We start from the raw sequence: 17739 nt of genomic DNA, 5'->3' as shown, positions 1-17739 counted from the left end.
CCTGTCAAGCCCAACCTTTGCATATTTTCTTCATCACCTGAATGTAGCTCTTTTGTGCTTGTGAACAGTGCCATATACTGCAGAATAGCTAATTATACTTGTGCTCACTCCCTCTTTTTTCACTCTCTCTCTTTCCCAGCCTTAAGGACACACTTATTTCATACCTCGAAACGAAAGGGAGCAACATACCAGAAGAACTAGAGGATACATTCCCAGAAGAGATTCTGCTCTCCCAATGTATCGCTGCCTGGAAAGTGGCTGCCACTCTTAAACGAGACCGAAGGCTTGGTTAAATGCAGACACTGTGCTGCTTCCTCTCTTTTTGGCCAAGCTTGCACATAGCAAAAACAAAAAAACACCTTTTGGATAAAAAAAAATCATTGACGAAGGAGAACCTAATGGAAAGAGTCGCTGCGCGATATTAAGAATAAACTAAAATGTGTAAATCTTAATTTAAGCCATAGAAGCTAAAATAAAAATTATATTTATCCCCTAGTAGAGCACAAGCTGAAAGATGCAAGCCACATTCAGAGGAAGGCAAAAAGACCTTTTCAGTGGCAAGTTTAGAGGGCTAGCATAACAGGCCCTTAAAAAAACCAAGGTATAAATTGTCAGTATGGGGCTATAGAGCAGGGGCTGTGTGTCACCTTTCTGTGGGATGTCTCTTTTCCCTTAAGTCACTCAGGTCGGCAAGATACAAGGAACCAATCCTCTTTCCCTCAGGTTTTTTCTTAGTCTTCCTAAGTGCTACCAAAGCTGCCTTTCTCTACTATTAGGGGCATCATTTGTTTGTAACTTTTATTTTCCCATGGTGTGTCTGTTAGTCTTTGGATCTAGGCGCCCAAACGACAGTTGTCAAAGCTGGGTCAAGGAAGTTTTCCAGGTGGCTTTCTTAAAGCCATTCATCAGGCACAGACTCTGAACTAGCTTGATGTCACTGCCTACACAAGAAGCAGCCAGTCAAGGCTGCCTAGCCTGCCTGTTGGCCATTGTGAATAGGTATATTCACTCACTTAGGCAGCCATTTTCATAATCCCATGAGTGTCAAAATCTGCTTGTTTCGCAGCTGGACCCTTGTATGCATAAACTTGGTTTTCCTTTCTTTGAGCTCCACGACTTAGATATTCCAGTTGATGTTAGTGCTTTGAATATAACAACTGATTCGCTGCTGGTGTTAAATTTGCAACTGTGATCATGATTAACTATGCCGTCTTAATTTCTGTTTGGGCCGAAAAATAGCTCAAGCACATTTCTCTAATCAGCTTCATGAAGGAAACACTGAAATGTGTTGGATTTATTGGACCAACTAGGATGCTTTCAAAAATAAGATAGCTATTTTATTTCATTTTAATAATGTTATGCTTAAACTGTCAGCTATATACAGCACATTTAGGAGCTTGAGATGCTGTGCCTCATTAAAACAACAAAAGGAGGAGATTCTGTGGAAGTGATTAGGATTTCTAGAAGGAGGAAGAAAATACCACTTACTCCTGTGTGAACTGTGCACCATTAATTGAATGAACTTTTAAAAATTTCTTTTGAACTGTATTCATGTGGATTTTTAAGCACCTTTCCCAAAATATTCTTCTCGATAGATGGATGAAAACGACAACCCAAAATATTTTGGGAGGAATTTCTCAGGGTGAAAGTAAAGTAGTATCTGCCACTGCTATAAATGATACTAGCCAAGTTTTGTTGGTGCTCTAAATTTTATGTGCTTTATAAATAACAAGGTTCTTAATAGGTGTGCTTGCACATACTTCAGTTTACCAAACTCTTTCTTAAAGGGCTATGAAAAGCTCATTTCACATATTCTGAGTACCGGTACTTGCATTTCTGGCCATCTGCATAACTTCCCTAAGCTTCACCTGTTCAACATGCATAATCTATTGATAATCTACACTGGGTACTAAATCCAGTTTATGAGTCACTGCTGATCCAACTGATCTCTATTTAAGTAGTTACCTTATTATTACTAGAAAGTTCTGAGTCTGGGGCGGAGTTGCTTACACTTGCTCTATTTCCAAACAAGAATACAAGGAACAGACACAGTGAAGGAACAAAATCCATTATTCTCCTTGTGGATGATGCATTTGGCTGTGATAAAATTAACACTGTACTGGTGAAACAGTAAACTGTGGCTTCGTTTACAAGTATACTGAGTTGGGGGACCATAACCAACAAATGTTTAAAAATTATTTTGTAGATTTTTTTTTCTCCTTTTAATAAAAAATGGCTACACAAGACTTGTATTGTGTTTAACTGTCCTGAAATTTTGCTATCATCATGAATTCAGTCTGGAAAGTTGATTGTGTTCCTTGTTACTTACAGCATATCTCTACTTATACCATTATTTCTTGGGTTGGCAGGGGTGAGGTTTTCTATAAACTTGCAATTCAAAAGCAAATCAGCATAAGCTTTTCCCAATTATTAATCAATACGGTAGGTCCGAGATGCTTTTCTACACAGAAGAGGGACATCTCTTCAATACATTATCCATTGATTATCTGCTCAGCATGAAATCTATAAATTCAGTGACCTAAAGGTTCATTCATTTTGGAGCTGGGTTTGAAAGGAAAGGCAAGATTATAATGATGGGGGCTTTGCTTGTTGTGCAGTGCTAAGGCCATCTTTCTTTACGTACAGTATAGGGTTTTTGCAGCTGCTCCAGATATTCAACAGATAGTTTCTAGAATGATTAAGCATCTTTTGGAGATAAATTTCATATTGCTGCATCTAGCATGGTGGTGGGGAACCTGCAGCCTTCCAGTTAGACTTCCTGCTCCCATCAGTTCAGGTATTGAACTGTTCCCTTCCCTGTAGGAAGTATGCAATGAGAATGTATATAAGTGTGTTTTTCCTTTTGTCCATCCTGCATGTTTGCAAGCAAGGACCCTGTTAAAGATCAGGCTTACTAGCCGCTTTGCTTCATCCTGTCTTTGGTTGGTCTCTTCATTCTCCGACTGATAGCCTCACTGATCTCTATACGGGCTCCTTGCATGCAGCTCCTACATGGAAGGGAGCAGTTCAGTATTTTTACAACAGAAGCTCTGGGTAGTTGAGCAGAGTTACAAATTTGTATGTGTGAGTGACATACCGGTAGAGACAGAGAAATTCCAGAGGGGCGATCCTGTTAGGCTGCAATAGATTGTAATGGATTGCTTTGAAGCAGGGCCAGATTTTGGTTTGATGAGGCCCTAAGCTACTGAAGGTAATGGGGCCCTTTATATGTCCAGCTGCCCTTTGTCAACAACAAATGTCACTGTATTTTTGTGTTGAATATATGCTATATGGTAATTGATGGACCTAATAGGTATCTAGCGCCATTTGCACATGTAGCCACGCAACCAGTCCATGCAGAATGTAGGCACCCTATGAAGAAATGAGCAAACCAGTGATATTTTAGGGAGCAGGCTAGCGGGTGGGGCCCATTACTTGCATCATAGGAGCCTACACAAGACAAAACACTTGCTGTATGTAGGTTTTATTTTATTTGTTTATTATATTTTGGAAATGTACATCTAGGGTTTTTTTCCCTTTAAATTTTTGTGGGGGCCCCAAGAGAGTGGGGTCCTAAGCTATACCTTGTTTAGCTTATACGTAAATCCAGCACTGCTTTGAAGTCACTTCAGTGGGGGGAGGGAGAGACCCCCCCCAAAAAAAATCTCCTTGTCATGCCCTGTATTTTTCCACATAAGATTATAATGAGGAATACCGCAAGTATTTCTATGGTTGTAAAGCCCTTCACAATTTGGTGAGGAACATCCTTCAACGTAATGAAATCTACAAATTGTACATAAATGCAATGCTATAGTCTTGTCACATTGGGATTAACAGACTCAAAATCATAAACCTGTAATATTTACAAAATAGTAATACATACCCAACACTGCTTTCTATTCTTATTTTACAATGCTTATTTTACAATGGTATTCCAGGACACTGTGCGATACACTCATGTTATAAACTGTAATTTATACAAAAGCCAAAGTATCAACCCAGGTGTATGTAATTAACCAATAAGTTACCTCAGTCTTTAAAGGAGGGCTTTACATTTACGGTACAGTCCTTTGCCACATGTGCCACGTCGAAGGTAGTTTACATTATCAGATGCCCGTGTGGTCTCTTGTATGTGGGATGCACACTGAGACCCATTAAATTTCGGAGCATAAGAATAAGGAACAATATAAACGATGCTCCCCTAGTTGCACACTTTAATGAAGCATCACATACTGACGAGGATTTATCTTTTTTCGTTATTTGGACATATCATGGACCCTTGGAACTAGCCAAGAAGATTCTTCTACAGAAAGAGACCAGATTTATTTACTTATTATTTAATACATTAACACCTTAGGTCTCAATACAGATTTAGATCTTAACTGTTTCTTATAAATTAAGAACTGTAATCTTGCAGCATTTTGGGGGGTTATCGCTTTAAGACTGAGGTAACTATTGGTTAATTACATACACCTGGGTTGATACTTTGGCTTTTTGTATCAATTACAGTTTATAACATGACTGTATTTTTCCACAACAAAGGTGGCAACCCAAACAGCAGAACTTTCCCTTCCATCACTCGACCTGCAGTGCAGGGAGAGAGAGCACCCTTGGGTCCGCTCGGTGGGGGGCGTGATCAGTGCAGGAGCAGCCCAGGAAGTAGTAAGGCGGAAGGTCCGGCTGGAATGGCGGACAGGGAAGAAGCCGAGGTGCGGGTGGCGGAGGAGACGTTGCGCGCCTGGGAACGGTAAACTGCAGCGGAGAGGTCAAGTCTCTCTTCCAAGGCGGCAAGCGGGAGCGCGCTATCGCTGGGGGCTGCGGGATTTGCATTGTGCTTTCCGGGCGGCTAAGGCTGCGGCTCGCTCGTGCGCCACCTCCCGGGCTTACAGCTGCAGTACTTGCTATTTCACAGGCTTGCCTAATTGTCCCCCGGCAACAAGCGCGCCACCCGGGCTGCTCAGGCGCACGTCGTTTTTAGCTCACTTTTTGCATGGTTATAAAATGCCTTGCCTAACGCTGCAGTGCCTCAGGGACCGTTGCGTTTGGGAGCCAGGAACTAGTCACGTTTCTCGTCTAGCAGCAGCAGCAAAGCACCTTCTCGCCCCGAGGAGCAAAAACTTAACAGCGCAAAAAACTTAACAGAGCAAAAAACTTAACAGCGCGAACATAAGCTGGTTGGTTTACTGGGAAGCCAGCGCCATCGATTCCGAGCGAGCCTCCTTAGGCATAGCTGCCAAGTTCTCCCTTTTTTTAAGGGAAATTCCTTTATGCTGAATAGGCTTCCTCGCGAGAAAAGGGAGAACTTGGCAGCTATGTCCTTAGGATTTGCGCCTTAGCGCTATCTTTGCTGGTCAATAAACAGCCCACTCATGCAGTGCAGTCCTACACGTGTCTCTCCTTAGCAGCAGGACCCACTGACTTAAATTGATCTGATTCCCCAGGCAAATGGATTTAGGATTGCAACATTAGTGCCTCGTGCTGCTGTTGAACTGAATAAAAGATAAACCTTACAAAAAGAAGTTGGTTGGGTTTGGACCGCTGTGTTGTCAACAAGTTGTAGGGCAAAAAGTTCAGGTTACCTAATCTTGTCAGCTCTCCTAAATATGATACAAATCAGTTCAGGCTAGAGAACCTTTGTGCTGGACTACAACTCCCATCAAGCCTAGCAATTGGCTGCACTGGCTGGGGGTTGATGGGAATTGGAGTCCCAACAGCATTGGAGCGCCAAAGGTTTCACAGCCCTCAATGTGTCAATGGTGAAACAGCGGGTGGAGAAACTTTGGAGGATTGACTCCAGATAGTAAATTTACAGTGAAGGGTACGGATATATATATTTGAAAGCAGAATGGTTTGTCTGCTTATATGTTGTTCCAAATGTCAATATGCATTCCCTGAGATTGAAAACAACAAAAGCAGACCACTGTTTCCCATCATCTCCCTCCCACACAATTAAAAGATAAAGGTATCCTTTAGTCTTAAATTTGTTTGCTGGGGTTGGAGAGAGATGTTCTTGTATTTGTGGATAGACACATGTGTTGAAGCAAAATGAGTTGGTTTCATAAGCATTCTGGGCCGACAGAGGTCTCCTGTACTGTATAGTCTTATTAGTCTGGAGACAGAGAAGATGCTGGAGTTTATCAAAAAGAGCTGATTTGTATGGTGGAGGCATCGTTGGTGTATACATTTATTGTCCCTCCGCTATCTCAGGGTTAAACAGATTGTGCAGTATTTCAAAAGGCTACAGAAACCTGCAGAACCTTTGAACCAGAGGCAATCAAGGGATAACACAGTGAGCAATGATGCTTCTATCATACTCCCCCAACACAATGATAATTGCCTGTGCCCGGCCTGTTCTGGTGCTGGAAACAAACAGATGCTACCTAGTTCTATTATGTTTCATAGTGACCAAGCACAGCTGAAGGCAGATGTAATTGACCAGGACACCCAGGAGTGGCAAAGCACCCCCTCCTTTGCTGGACTGGAGAGAGTTGGAGGAGTGGATCTGTCTTACATCAAAGGAGATGACACAAGAGCCTGTGCTTCACTGGTGGTGCTCAGCTACCCAGACCTTGAGGTAACCATCATAGATCTCCCAGGTTCTAAGGTTGAGAATAGAAGGAAGGGTCTTGGAGTTCTGGTAGGCCCTGGGTAACTTTAAATTAGTAGCTCTGTTTGCCTCCAGGCATTGAAAGGCTGAGGATAAGATGATGACAGCAGTTCAGAAGTAATTCAACAAGACATGAGTTTGGGGAGTTTCTGCCAAATTATGATCGCTTGATCGCTATAGACTTATGAGGATGTTAAGATGGTAATGTGTGTTTATTACTTCACTTGCTTGAGAATGTGGTCAGCCGCTCTTGCTCATTCTGAGTGAGTTACTCCACAAGTAAATATTTCACTCTGCATTCTCCCTCGATCTTTTTAGGTCTTGTATGAAGACTGTTGCATGGTAGCTGTGAATGCCCCATACGTGGCAGGTTTCCTGGCCTTCAGAGAAGTCCCTTTTCTTGTGGAGGCCGTCCAGCGTCTAGAGCGAAAAGAGCCTGGTCTCAGGCCCCAGGTGTGATATTTCCCCCCTCTGCTCAATCAGACCAAGAGTCCATCTAGTCCGGGATATTTTCTTTCCTGCAGTGGCCAACCAGATACCTCCAACAAGCTCACAAGTAGGGCTAGAAAGCAACAGCCCTCTTCTGCTGTGGCTCCGCAGAAGCTGATACTCTATCATCATCATCATCATCATCACCATCATCATCCCAGTTAATTTGTATATTGCTTACATGCCGAAATATCTTCTCAGCAGGTAGCATACTGCTTCTGAACATGGAAGGTTCCCTATTGGTTTCAGCAGCTGCTTTTATCTTTCCTTCATGGAAAATTGCCACTAAGGACATCTTTTCTGCATAAAAGTTCTGTACCAACATCTGCTTCACAGGAGAGCTCGCCAGGCTACCAGCCCCACATGGCATCTGTGCAAAAAAAGAGGGATGCCACCTATGCTTATTTATACGGCATCTGTAAATGAATGCAGATTGCTAAATCAGGATTTGTTGCTCCTGATTTAGTCTGTTGCCCTCTGTTTTGATTTTACGTGCTTCTGTTTTAATATTCGGTTAAGTTTCCTTTTATATTGCTGAGTTGTAATATATTTTTTTTATTAAAAAAAACAAGTTGCTTTTAGCAACGAGTAAGAATAATAACTTGGATCCAGACTTAATCATGCTTTTGCAGTCAATGCAGTGAAATCAGTGGGACTTAAGCAAGCTTTGCTAGATCTGAGTGATGCAGCAGTAGCCAGCCAGGTGCTACTGCCACCCACACCTGTCTGTTTACCTGCTCAGCATATTTCTCCTGTTACACTTCCCATTGAAGCATGTGCAGGGAAGCAAGGAGCTGGTGCATCTCTGAGCGCATGCCAAAGGGATCCAGGTGATCTCTAAAACGGCGTATGTGGAGTCATCCACAAGTGCTATGGGAATTCCCTCACAAAAGAGGTAAGACTGGAGACGAATGTTTGGAACCAGAAGGATGGTGAGGCCTGAGGAACAGGCACTCCGTCACATGTTCCTTCTGAACTTGAGGTGAGGGAATTGTGTACATTGCTCACTTCCTACCCCTGCAGCTCTACGTCCTCAACGAGGCATTCCTGGGGTATGGCTCTGTGATTGCATCTCATCTCTTTCAGCATTGGGGGAAGATGGTGTGAATATGTGGGTACATTCTCTCTCACACACACACCCTCAGTTATTGAAGACGTCTCCCACCCTACATCAACTGTCACTTACGCCCCTCTTTGTGGCTTTTCTAGCTCCTGCTCGTAGATGGAAATGGCATTCTCCACCACAGAGGTAAGACTCTTGAATTGGCTTTTTAGTCTAGCAACAATCGGATTTTCCTTCCATATTTGGTTGGTCTGTCATTGCGCCTGGGAGTTCTAGAGATCCCAGCATGGGGAGCTTCTCTCCAGTGCTGGCTCCCATCTTTTACAGGGCCCTTAGGAAAGATGCCCTCTGTTTACACCCTCTCTCACACAAACACCCCACTCAAAGGGGGCAGACCACTTCATTGCCACTGTCCCCTCACCCTTTCCCTCTGGACCCAGTTCTCCCAAAGGCTGCTCTTATCATTGCTTGCATGCTTGAGGAGAGCAGGTGAGGGAGCAGTAGCAAGATGGGAAGAGGAGCACCAGCCCCACAACTGGGTGGGGTATCCTCTTGATGCTGACCCCTGACCCTGGGTCCAGCTCATTGCAAAAGTTTGTGGGCTTGCCTCTTCTGGCGTGCTTTAGCTTTCCTTTGGTAGTTTGGTTCTCGCACCCTCATAAAGAGACCCACAGCAAGTCGGAAAGCTGCCTTCTTTGCTTCAGCATCTTCCCACTTTTCCTTCGGCAGGCTTCGGCATTGCCTGCCATCTCGGTGTGCTCACAGGCCTCCCCTGCGTTGGTGTAGCCAAAAACCTCCTGCAGGTTGATGGTCTGGCCAATGACGAGCTGCACAAGGAACAGGTAAGTCCGGGATAGCGATTCTTAGCTCACATTCCAAACGGCCATCGGGAAGGTTCGTAGATCAGCGGCGGAGCATCTGCTTTGAACGCAGAGGGGGGCCAGGGTGAATCCCCAGCATTTCCAGGAAGGGCTAGCATTTCCAACGCAGGAAGGGCTAGCATTTCCAACGCAGGGGAGGTGTAGCCCAGGTGTAACACTGCTTCCAGCCAGTGTTATAAACAAGCTAGAGGGACCAATTCTCTGTGCTCAGTGTAAGGAAGCTTTCTATGAATGGTACATCAAGTGAGCCTTTGCTTATTGTCCTCTTGTAGGAATTGTAGAAGATTTTGCTGGTTTATTTGCACTGCAGTTGCAGTTCTGCTATGTATATGTGTGTGTGTCCCATTAGAAGGGATGCATTGACCAAGATGCGCTGTGTCAGGAAACCACAGCCAATCTTGGATTCCTGACGTGTGTGCATAGACATGCATTTGTTGCATGCACCTGAGAACAGTCTTATGGGTAAGCGTAATGCATTTTACGCATAGTGGAGTGGCCCCAAAAGGGAAGTCACTCCTCTTTGCGTGGCATAATCCCTACAAGAGAGAATTCCACCCAGGCTATTCCTGCCCCAGACTCTTCCTTCAGGGACTTGCTGTACAGAGCTGCAGGACTGAACAGATACTAGCAAAGGAAATGCCTGGCGAGTGTGATCCCAACCTCTTTTTCTTTTTCTTAATTGTCTCCACTTTCAATTCATAGTCTTTTTCACAGTTCATTTACATTTAGTGAGAGACACTTTTGTCATAGACATTTTACAGTTGGGGGGGGGGAGGAAGAGGTGGGGAGAGAAATGGGGGTATTGTTCTTTTGTTCTGTTGCCTATTAGTGTAGCAATTTGTGTCTCACCATCACATGGGTAGGTCTTTCGTTTATGTATATATTTCTATTTATAAGGCAAGAGATGAGGGGTTCTGAGCTTGGTTGCTTGCGTTCAGTTGCTTGCAGTGTGGGTTGTTTGTGTAGGGGTGGGTGGGTAGTATTAGGTCAGGCATAGGCAACCTTTGGCTCTCCAGATGTTTTGGAACTACAGCTCCCATGATCCCTGACAACTGGCCCTGTTAGCTAGGGATCATGGGAGTTGTACTTCCAAAACATCTGGAGAGCCAAAGGTTGCCTATGCCTGTATTAGGTTGTTGGATCCCAACCTCTTAAAGCAGAAGGAATTCTAGGAAGTCGCCTAACGTTGATCAAGTTTATAACCCCATGGACTCGTTTTAGCTGCAACAAACCTATTGTATTCTAGATCCAAGACCTTCAGGCAGGAGGAGACACATTCCCCCTATTGAGTACTTCAGGGAAAATCTTGGGTATGGTAAGTACTGGGGTGCAGGGAGGGGCACTATTGATAGTGAGCAGAGTAGGAAGCGCTAAGCCCCTACCAAGGGTGTCATCAGATAGATGGGGAGTAGGCCCTGGTGGATCCTTTGAACCAGGCAGAGGGCCTTCTTGGTAGTGGCACCCTCCCTGTGGAATGCCCTCCCATCAGATGTCAAGGAGATAAAGAACTACACAACTTTTAGAAGACATCTGAAGGCAGCCCTGTATCAGGAAGGTTTTTTTGTTTGACGTTTTATTATTTTTAAAAGGTATTTTGCTGGAAGCAAAATAAAACCCAGCCAGGTGGGTAGGGCATAGATAATAAAACTATTATTATTATTATTATTATTATTATTATTATTATTATATCGTCATCGGTCATTGTCGTCGTCCATCTGGCAACAGTGAGCCCTGAACTGGCTCCAGTCGCTTTGGCGTTTGCACCCAACTCATTGTCCCTTATACCATCTCTTGTTCATTTGTTTTTAAATCTGCCCTAGGCTTTGCGCAGCTACGCCAAGAGCACCAAACCTGTGTACGTCTCTGTGGGCCACAAGATGAGCCTTCTGTCTGCTGTGCAGTTAGTGCACTCCTGCTGCAGGTATCGGGTTCCTGAGCCCATCCGACAGGTGAGAACAGGAGTTCAGGTGGAAGGGTGGTGCTGGCAGCCTCAGGCCAAGGGACCAGCTGATCTGCCAATTTGCCGCGTCAGTTGTAGGCTAGGGCTTCCAGTGGTGGTTGACCTGATGGCTGCCAGAAGGTTGCCAACACGGCGATGACCATCGTCCTGTTGTTTGTCCTCAGCGTCTTGTGTTCTGAGGTTGCTATACGTCCTCTATTTGCGGAGGCTTCAGTTTAGGTATCTTGGCTGATGATAGCCATCAAAGATCTGTCCTCCATGACAGGGGGAGGTAACCTGCTGGTTTTGGCCTAAATGCCCAAAGCACTCAGAACTTGGGCAAGAGCAATCTGTCTCTTCCTTAGCAGGATGAGCAGAGAGACAGAGAGGGATGGGGTGGCAGACACAAGGAGTGGCAAGGCAACCCAGCCAGATGGGCAGGGGGATAAATTATAAAATTGTTGTTGTTGTTGTTGTTGTTCTGGCCCACTTTTAGCTCTGGTCCCACCCCCTGCTGACTTCTACCCTGCGCACTCCTGGCATGTCACCACCAGCAAATTACGCCTGTCATGACCACCGGCCACCTGCCAGCTAGCCAACCTCTGGGCCTCATGCCATCTAAGGAGAGGGTCTTCCTGGCTGACACAGAGTGTAATTCCCTTTTAAATAACTTGCTGCTGCCAGATAAAGCAGAGGAACTCTTTCTTTCCTTCTTTCCTTCTTTCCTTCTTTCCTTCTTTCCTTCTTTCCTTCTTTCCTTCTTTCCTTCTTTCCTTCTTTCCTTCTTTCCTTCTTTCCTTCTTTCCAAGGCTGCCTTAAACTTACAAGGCTGCCTTAAATCAGGCTTAAACTCTCCCCTGGGGTCTCCCTGAAACTTCCTAAGGTAGTGCAAGGTTTATGGCTCCCAGGTAGGAGGGTGTTTGCAATCAGCTTAAACCACCTGGGTTTATGAAAAAGCAAAAGGAAATGACTAAGATTGGATGGAAAAAATATGGCGTTTTAAAGAAAAGGTATTACAAGGAAAAGTTACAGAAAAGCAGTATATTCCCCAATGGAGCAAAATAACAAAATAGATTAAAGTGTGATCCTCTTTTCCTCTTCTCTTATTACATGCAGTAGAGCTGGTTCTCACTTATTCTCACAAAGCCTTTTCTTATCACACTGAGACCCACCTTGGTCTGCCCACCTCCAAACTATACGGGGCCAGCTCTTCATAGACCCCCGGTGGCGCAGTGCACCACGGCACGGGGCTGGTAAGTTGGGTGCCGGCCTGGCAAGGAGGGCACCGCGCGAAAACCAATTGCGCCCTGCGAGGGCGGGGCGGGCAGCGGAGCGATCTCCGCCCCTCAGCACCAGGGCGCGCGATCTGCTCAAGACGGCCCTGAAACTATACGAACTGCTTAAAAAAGCAAAAACAAACTTTGTTTGCCTGCCCCCACTTTATATCTTCAGTTCCTCCTGTCATGCTGCACAAGTTCACCTTCTAATCCCCAAATAGTATGAGATAGTATACAGCATTTCCTAAAAGCAAGGCTCAATTCCTTCACAACCTCCAAGGTGGGGAATCGCCGCCCCACAAGCCGAATCGGACCTGCCAAAGCTCCCCATTTTGTTTTGTGAGGCCACTTTAGCTAAGCCATGCCCGTGCGTGCATTACATATGGCATGGGCCAGATCCAGCACTCTGGCCATTACATCACACCGGCTGTTCCTTCTGCTCTCCAAGCACATAGGTGCATGGCCTTTTAGCAGGCTGCTTTTTATTGCAGGATTTGTTTACTAGGAATTGCTTTTGGGCTGGCTCCATCCATAACTGCTTAGCAAATCATTAAACACCCTTCCCAAGAGATCTTCCCCTTTTAGGACGCACTGGATAGTTAAGATTTTTGCAAATATCCTAGCCCAGGCATGTCCAAAGTCCATTTCAGGGGCCTGATCCGGCTCGTGGGTTGGTTCAATCCAGCCCCTGTGGCAGTTTACTTCCTGGGCTAAAATCCTAAAAAAAAACCTCAACAACTTTGGTTGGCCCTTTGGTCGGCCCTCATGGACCTTCACTTCATCAAATCTGGCCCTCTTTGAAAAAAGGTTTGGACACCACTGTCCTAGCCAATGACATTTTCCCCTGTCACCCCTCTGTCAATCACACCATGGCATCAAGGGGAGCAATTTGCTTTTGCTGAGAAAACTATAGGGTGCCCAACTATAGGTGGATGAAGTCTCCCATCCGAATTTCACGCCTGGGTGTTCCTGGAGTGCAGGATTTGATGTCACTGCACGATATATTACTGCCTACGATGCAGGTGGAGGTTGCCCACGAATAACTGGCAAACCTGCACACCAGCAGACTTAAATGGCGACCACAAGGATAAAAGGAGTAGACTAAATCACCCACCTCCTTTCTAAGGCCTCTCTTTTCTTGAGATGGAGATGCCTTGCCAGCTGCAGGAGGCTGTGCACTCACTGGCTGGCTGGCTGGCTGGCTGGCTGAATAGCTCTAGCAGCATTGCTCACATCACCAGACTGCGGTGCTGCCTCTGGCTCAGGACCCTGCAAGAGAGTCTTCAGAAGCTCCCCGTTGAGAATACAGCCAGAAGGTGGCAGTGCTAGACCACCTTTCTTAACCTGGAGGCTGCATTTGAGCAGCGGGAGATTGTAGAGTGGTGCGTGGGCAATCAGACATGCCGATAGCCTGTGCCTTTGCTGGCTGCAAGGTAGGATGAAGTTCAGGAGAAGCGGCTTCTCCCTTCCCTGCAGCACTCTGCGAGGGAGTGCTGTTTCCAGGGCCCAGCTACCAAAACCGCAGGGAACGTTTCTTAGTCGGCGGAGTGTGCGTAGTTGGGGCTCCCTCTTGATCTGCGGTTGCTTCGCACATGCATGCATGTGCTCATCATTTATTTGCTACAGCATTGCCTAAGAAGCCATAATAGTTCAAGCATCAGAGGGAGGGAACGAGAGGGAGAGAAGAAATGCTCGCACTGCGTCACATCATCACAAATACAAGGCCTCTCGTTGTGATCGCTTTGCGTTTCCAAGTCACCAAGTGCTCTGTGATCCAAGGTTTTGGGTGCGCTTGTGAACTAGCCCTGAATGGAGCCTGTTCCAGTGTATATTTGAAAAGAAAAACTGCTCCAGTGTTTCTGTTTGATTGCTGCAGCATGCTCCACATCTCACAACACTTTAGTAATGGTAGGTTGCTTCACCCCTGCTCTTACTACTACACAGGAGAAAGTCCCCTGTCCACAAAAGAGCAGGGGGGAAGTTTGTTGTGTGATTTTAGGCCCCTCTTTCCGTGCTTCCCAGCACTGGAATGAAACAGGCTCCAGTTCGTTGGGAACAGAACTTCCAAGCTCCACAGTCTCCAAACATGCCCTGGGCTGATGTTCCCAAATCTCTTCCCAAAATACTCCCGGCATAACCTCAAGCCCCTAATGCTGCTGCTGCTGCAGCTAGCCTATTCCAAAAATAGGTGTGATCTGGAGGGATTATTAAGGCAACATGATCCATCTTATTGATTAGCCTCTTGGTTTAATAAGCCGGGTTAAGCTGACTCTTAGCACAGTGCTAGGAGTGAAGACTGGCAAGACTTTTTTTGCAAACGAAAAAGACACTTAATAAGGCATCAGATAAACTTGCTTTAGGAGTGTCTCCCAAACCCAGGCTACCAAAAGTGAAATGGAGGTAGCTCTTGATGCTGCTACCAGTTAGTGTGACACTTAATAAACTAGAATTGAAATGCCGCAGGTTTTATTGAAATATACTGAAATGCATTCAAATCCCCTGGTTATGAACCCATTTGGGCCACTAGGGACTGGAAGTCCCTGGTCGTGAATTTCATTGCAAAGCCAGCTTTTTAATCAAAGGAAGCAGAGTTATTTGTCAGCTGGGTGTAAGATGAGATAAATTCCTCCAGTGAAACAGTTCCACCTGTAGCCATTTTTCATTTTCACTCCAGATGGATGGATTTATTTTGGAAGAGCGGGGTGGCCTTTAGCTTCTACTGTAGCATATAACACAGCTTGCTTGTTTGAGCCATCTAGATTCCCTTGTCCCGAAGGGAATTCTGGTATGGAGCTGAATGATGGGAACTAATTTTGGTAGAAAAGTGTAGGAGAAGGACTCTCAAAGTTTGTCATAATGAACCTTCCCAATGGGGAGGGATGCTGGTAGCCGGCAGGCATTGAAAAGCAGCACCTTGCAAAATTCCCTTACTTGTGCCTCTTAATCTAACTCTTATTAAATGTACAGGCGTCCTGTCTAAGTATGGACCTGACAAGCTCTAATGGAACAGTGAGACCTAAGAAGCAATTAGGCTGAGGGCCTGATACAATCAGCCATGTCATTTTTGACCACAGTTCCCATTGCATACAAAGACTAACGCTGCCTCTGCGTACACATGTAAGCTTCTCTATCTTCAAAGGCATTAGTTGAGCTGCAGTGGTATTAAAGAATATTATCCAGTTATAGTGGAGAAGAGGAAATCTTCCTTTTTAGCATTCCCCAGTGAAAGTGGAGAGGCCAGCTTTGCCTTGAGCAAAAGAGGAGAAGAGGCTTGAGGGTGTGCAGGACAACTGTGTAGCTACATGGAGGAGAGGGAAAGATGCCTAGCTGGGGGACAGGAGGAGCTGTCTCTGCAGAGGGCAAGGAGCCTGGCTGCTGGGGACCCCCAATTGCCAAGGGAGACTCTACCAGGGACACTATGTTTGGGGGAGAAGGAGGAGGCGGCTGAATGCCGTGTATTGGTTTGAAATCGTTAACGAAAACCAGTGGTTAACAACAACAGAAAGAAAGTTAACCTGTCCAAATATGGGCAAACCAACTTTGTCCTGCGGAGTGCTGCAGAAACTCGATCCCAAGGGATAGGGGTTGGGCAGGCAGGTTATTCTGTGATATTTGGGAAGCCTGGAAGGTGGTAAAACTGGGTATTGGCTTGTACATCAGGCCTAAGCATTGCAAATGGAGCCCTTCCCTTGCTGCCCTCATGGATTCAGTGTACAACATGCAGGCTTGGGAGATCTAGGGCATGCATGGGATATGTTGTGCCCCAGGCCTTCTTCTGGCTCATGGCATGAAATGAGACCTTCCTCAGATAACTGTAGGCATAGCAGGGAGAGTCTGAGCTGTACCATGCAAGTTACAATAGGCGCCTCTAAGCCCTGGCAAAGGCCAATGGCAGTTCAGAGGGGCTGGAGACTTGTGGCCTGGTGAGATCTGTTCTGAATCCTGGCTGACCAGCCACAGGAAATGATAAACCCTCCACCCCATTCTCAGCCCTGGCACAGAGACTATCTCATATGACTGCTGGTCAAACACACCCAAGTCTTTGCCCCAAGTGGTGTGAGAAATGGTCAGAAATTGGGAAGGGCGGGTTGTGGGACGTCTTTATTGTCTACCATCTGGTGAGCTCTGAGTTAGTGGCAGCAATTTCCCCCGCAAGGCTGATGAGCCCATTCAGATGGTTTGTCCTTGGAGGTTTATTGGACCTCATGGGTTCCTAAATCTTTCCAATGAGAAAAGCTGATGATCCCATTGCAGCCCTGGTCTCGCTGCCAGGTATATTTGTTTTTAAAAGCATTGCTGTAATTACTGACAATTATTTTATTATATACACCACTTAAATATTTTTTTGAGTAAGCAAATCTATAATTCCCCCCCCCCCCCCTATATCAATAAACCCAGCCAGACCACAAATCCTCCACAAAGTATTGGCTTGTTCTAGAATTAGGAAGTGATTCCCCTGGGAAGCCTAGTGAAATACGTTCCCCAAGGAAGCGTGTGACAACCCATGATGAGAATTCTGTCCCATTGGCTCTCTGCTATTTCAATCAACTCAGCCATTTTGGCAGCATGCGCCTGCTCACATCACTTCGTTCTGAACACTGAACTGGCACACCTGCTGTTTGAGCTGGAGAATCAGTCAAAAACTTATAGATGCATACATACATACATGCACATGCTCACATACAATATATTCATAGCCTAGAAGTAACTGCTTGAATCTCCAGAGAAGTGGACACGGAGCAATGGATTCAAGCTACAAGAAAGAAGATTCCACCTAAACATTAGGAAGAACTTCCTGACAGTAAGAGCTGTTCAGCAGTGGAATTTGCTGCCAAGGAGTGTGGTGGAGTCTCCTTCTTTGGAGGTCTTTAAGCAGAGGCTTGACAGGCATATGTCAAGAATGCTTTGATGGTGTTTCCTGCTTGGCAGGGGGTTGGACTGGATGGCCCTTGTGGTCTCTTCCAACTCTATGATTCCTTTGGGAAATCTCTAACCTGCTGAACAAGTCATAGGTATAGAAGACCGTTTTCTCCAAGTTATTCAGAAGGCACCTCCCATTGAATCCAGACATGGATCAGGGACGGCTCACAGGAGCTCATGCCTGCAGAGTACATTCTGTGCATGCAGGAGGTCAAATTTTCACCATTTCAACTTTTAGACGGGGTCAGGTCAGAAGTGACGATGAGAAAGTTGGAGACACCCAAGGCTAAGTGGGCGCAGAGTAGCCTGACCCTTCTACAAGCCCTCTGGATTTGTTCCTTGATTTCAATGCCCGTTCTATTTTTTTAATTTTTTTTAAAGGCACCCATGACAGTAGGCAGGTATCGGGGATGTGTTTTGCCACCTAATTACTTGAGCCAGATTGGAGCGCAGCCTGGAATTAATAGGGAGGCCTTGTGGTGAGTTGTTGGGTGGGAAGTCAGTCCAGAAAATGTTCCTCAGATGGTTGGCCTAAGCATGGGCAGGGCTGGGATCTGGGCGTT

General features: G+C 45.6%; 2 protein-coding genes across 5 annotated transcripts in view; both read left to right on the top strand.

Moving 5' to 3' along the window:
• Positions 1 to 2246, top strand: part of RNF213 (ring finger protein 213) — a 92605-nt gene extending 90359 nt beyond the window's left edge. For both annotated transcript variants that reach the window (XM_088661463.1, XM_088661462.1), the window contains one exon: positions 140 to 2246. In XM_088661463.1, coding sequence (XP_088517589.1) covers positions 140 to 293 — 154 coding nt within the window. In that variant the 3' untranslated portion in view covers positions 294 to 2246. The remainder of the gene's footprint in view (positions 1 to 139) is intronic.
• Positions 2247 to 4620: 2374 nt separating this feature from the next.
• ENDOV (endonuclease V) overlaps positions 4621 to 17739 on the top strand; it is a 42189-nt gene continuing 29070 nt past the window's right edge. For all 3 annotated transcript variants that reach the window (XM_088661479.1, XM_035104153.3, XM_088661480.1), the window contains exons 1-7: positions 4621 to 4747; positions 6403 to 6574; positions 6926 to 7060; positions 8306 to 8345; positions 8889 to 9001; positions 10287 to 10355; positions 10861 to 10989. In XM_088661479.1, the coding sequence (XP_088517605.1) occupies positions 4686 to 4747; positions 6403 to 6574; positions 6926 to 7060; positions 8306 to 8345; positions 8889 to 9001; positions 10287 to 10355; positions 10861 to 10989 (720 nt within the window). In that variant the 5' untranslated portion in view covers positions 4621 to 4685. The remainder of the gene's footprint in view (positions 4748 to 6402; positions 6575 to 6925; positions 7061 to 8305; positions 8346 to 8888; positions 9002 to 10286; positions 10356 to 10860; positions 10990 to 17739) is intronic.

The sequence above is a fragment of the Zootoca vivipara genome, chromosome 2 (assembly GCF_965207765.1).
Source record: "Zootoca vivipara chromosome 2, rZooViv2.hap1.1, whole genome shotgun sequence".
Lineage (NCBI taxonomy): Eukaryota > Metazoa > Chordata > Lepidosauria > Squamata > Lacertidae > Zootoca > Zootoca vivipara.
Note: the sequence above shows the minus strand (reverse complement) of the source record. Positions and strands in the feature narration are given on the sequence as shown.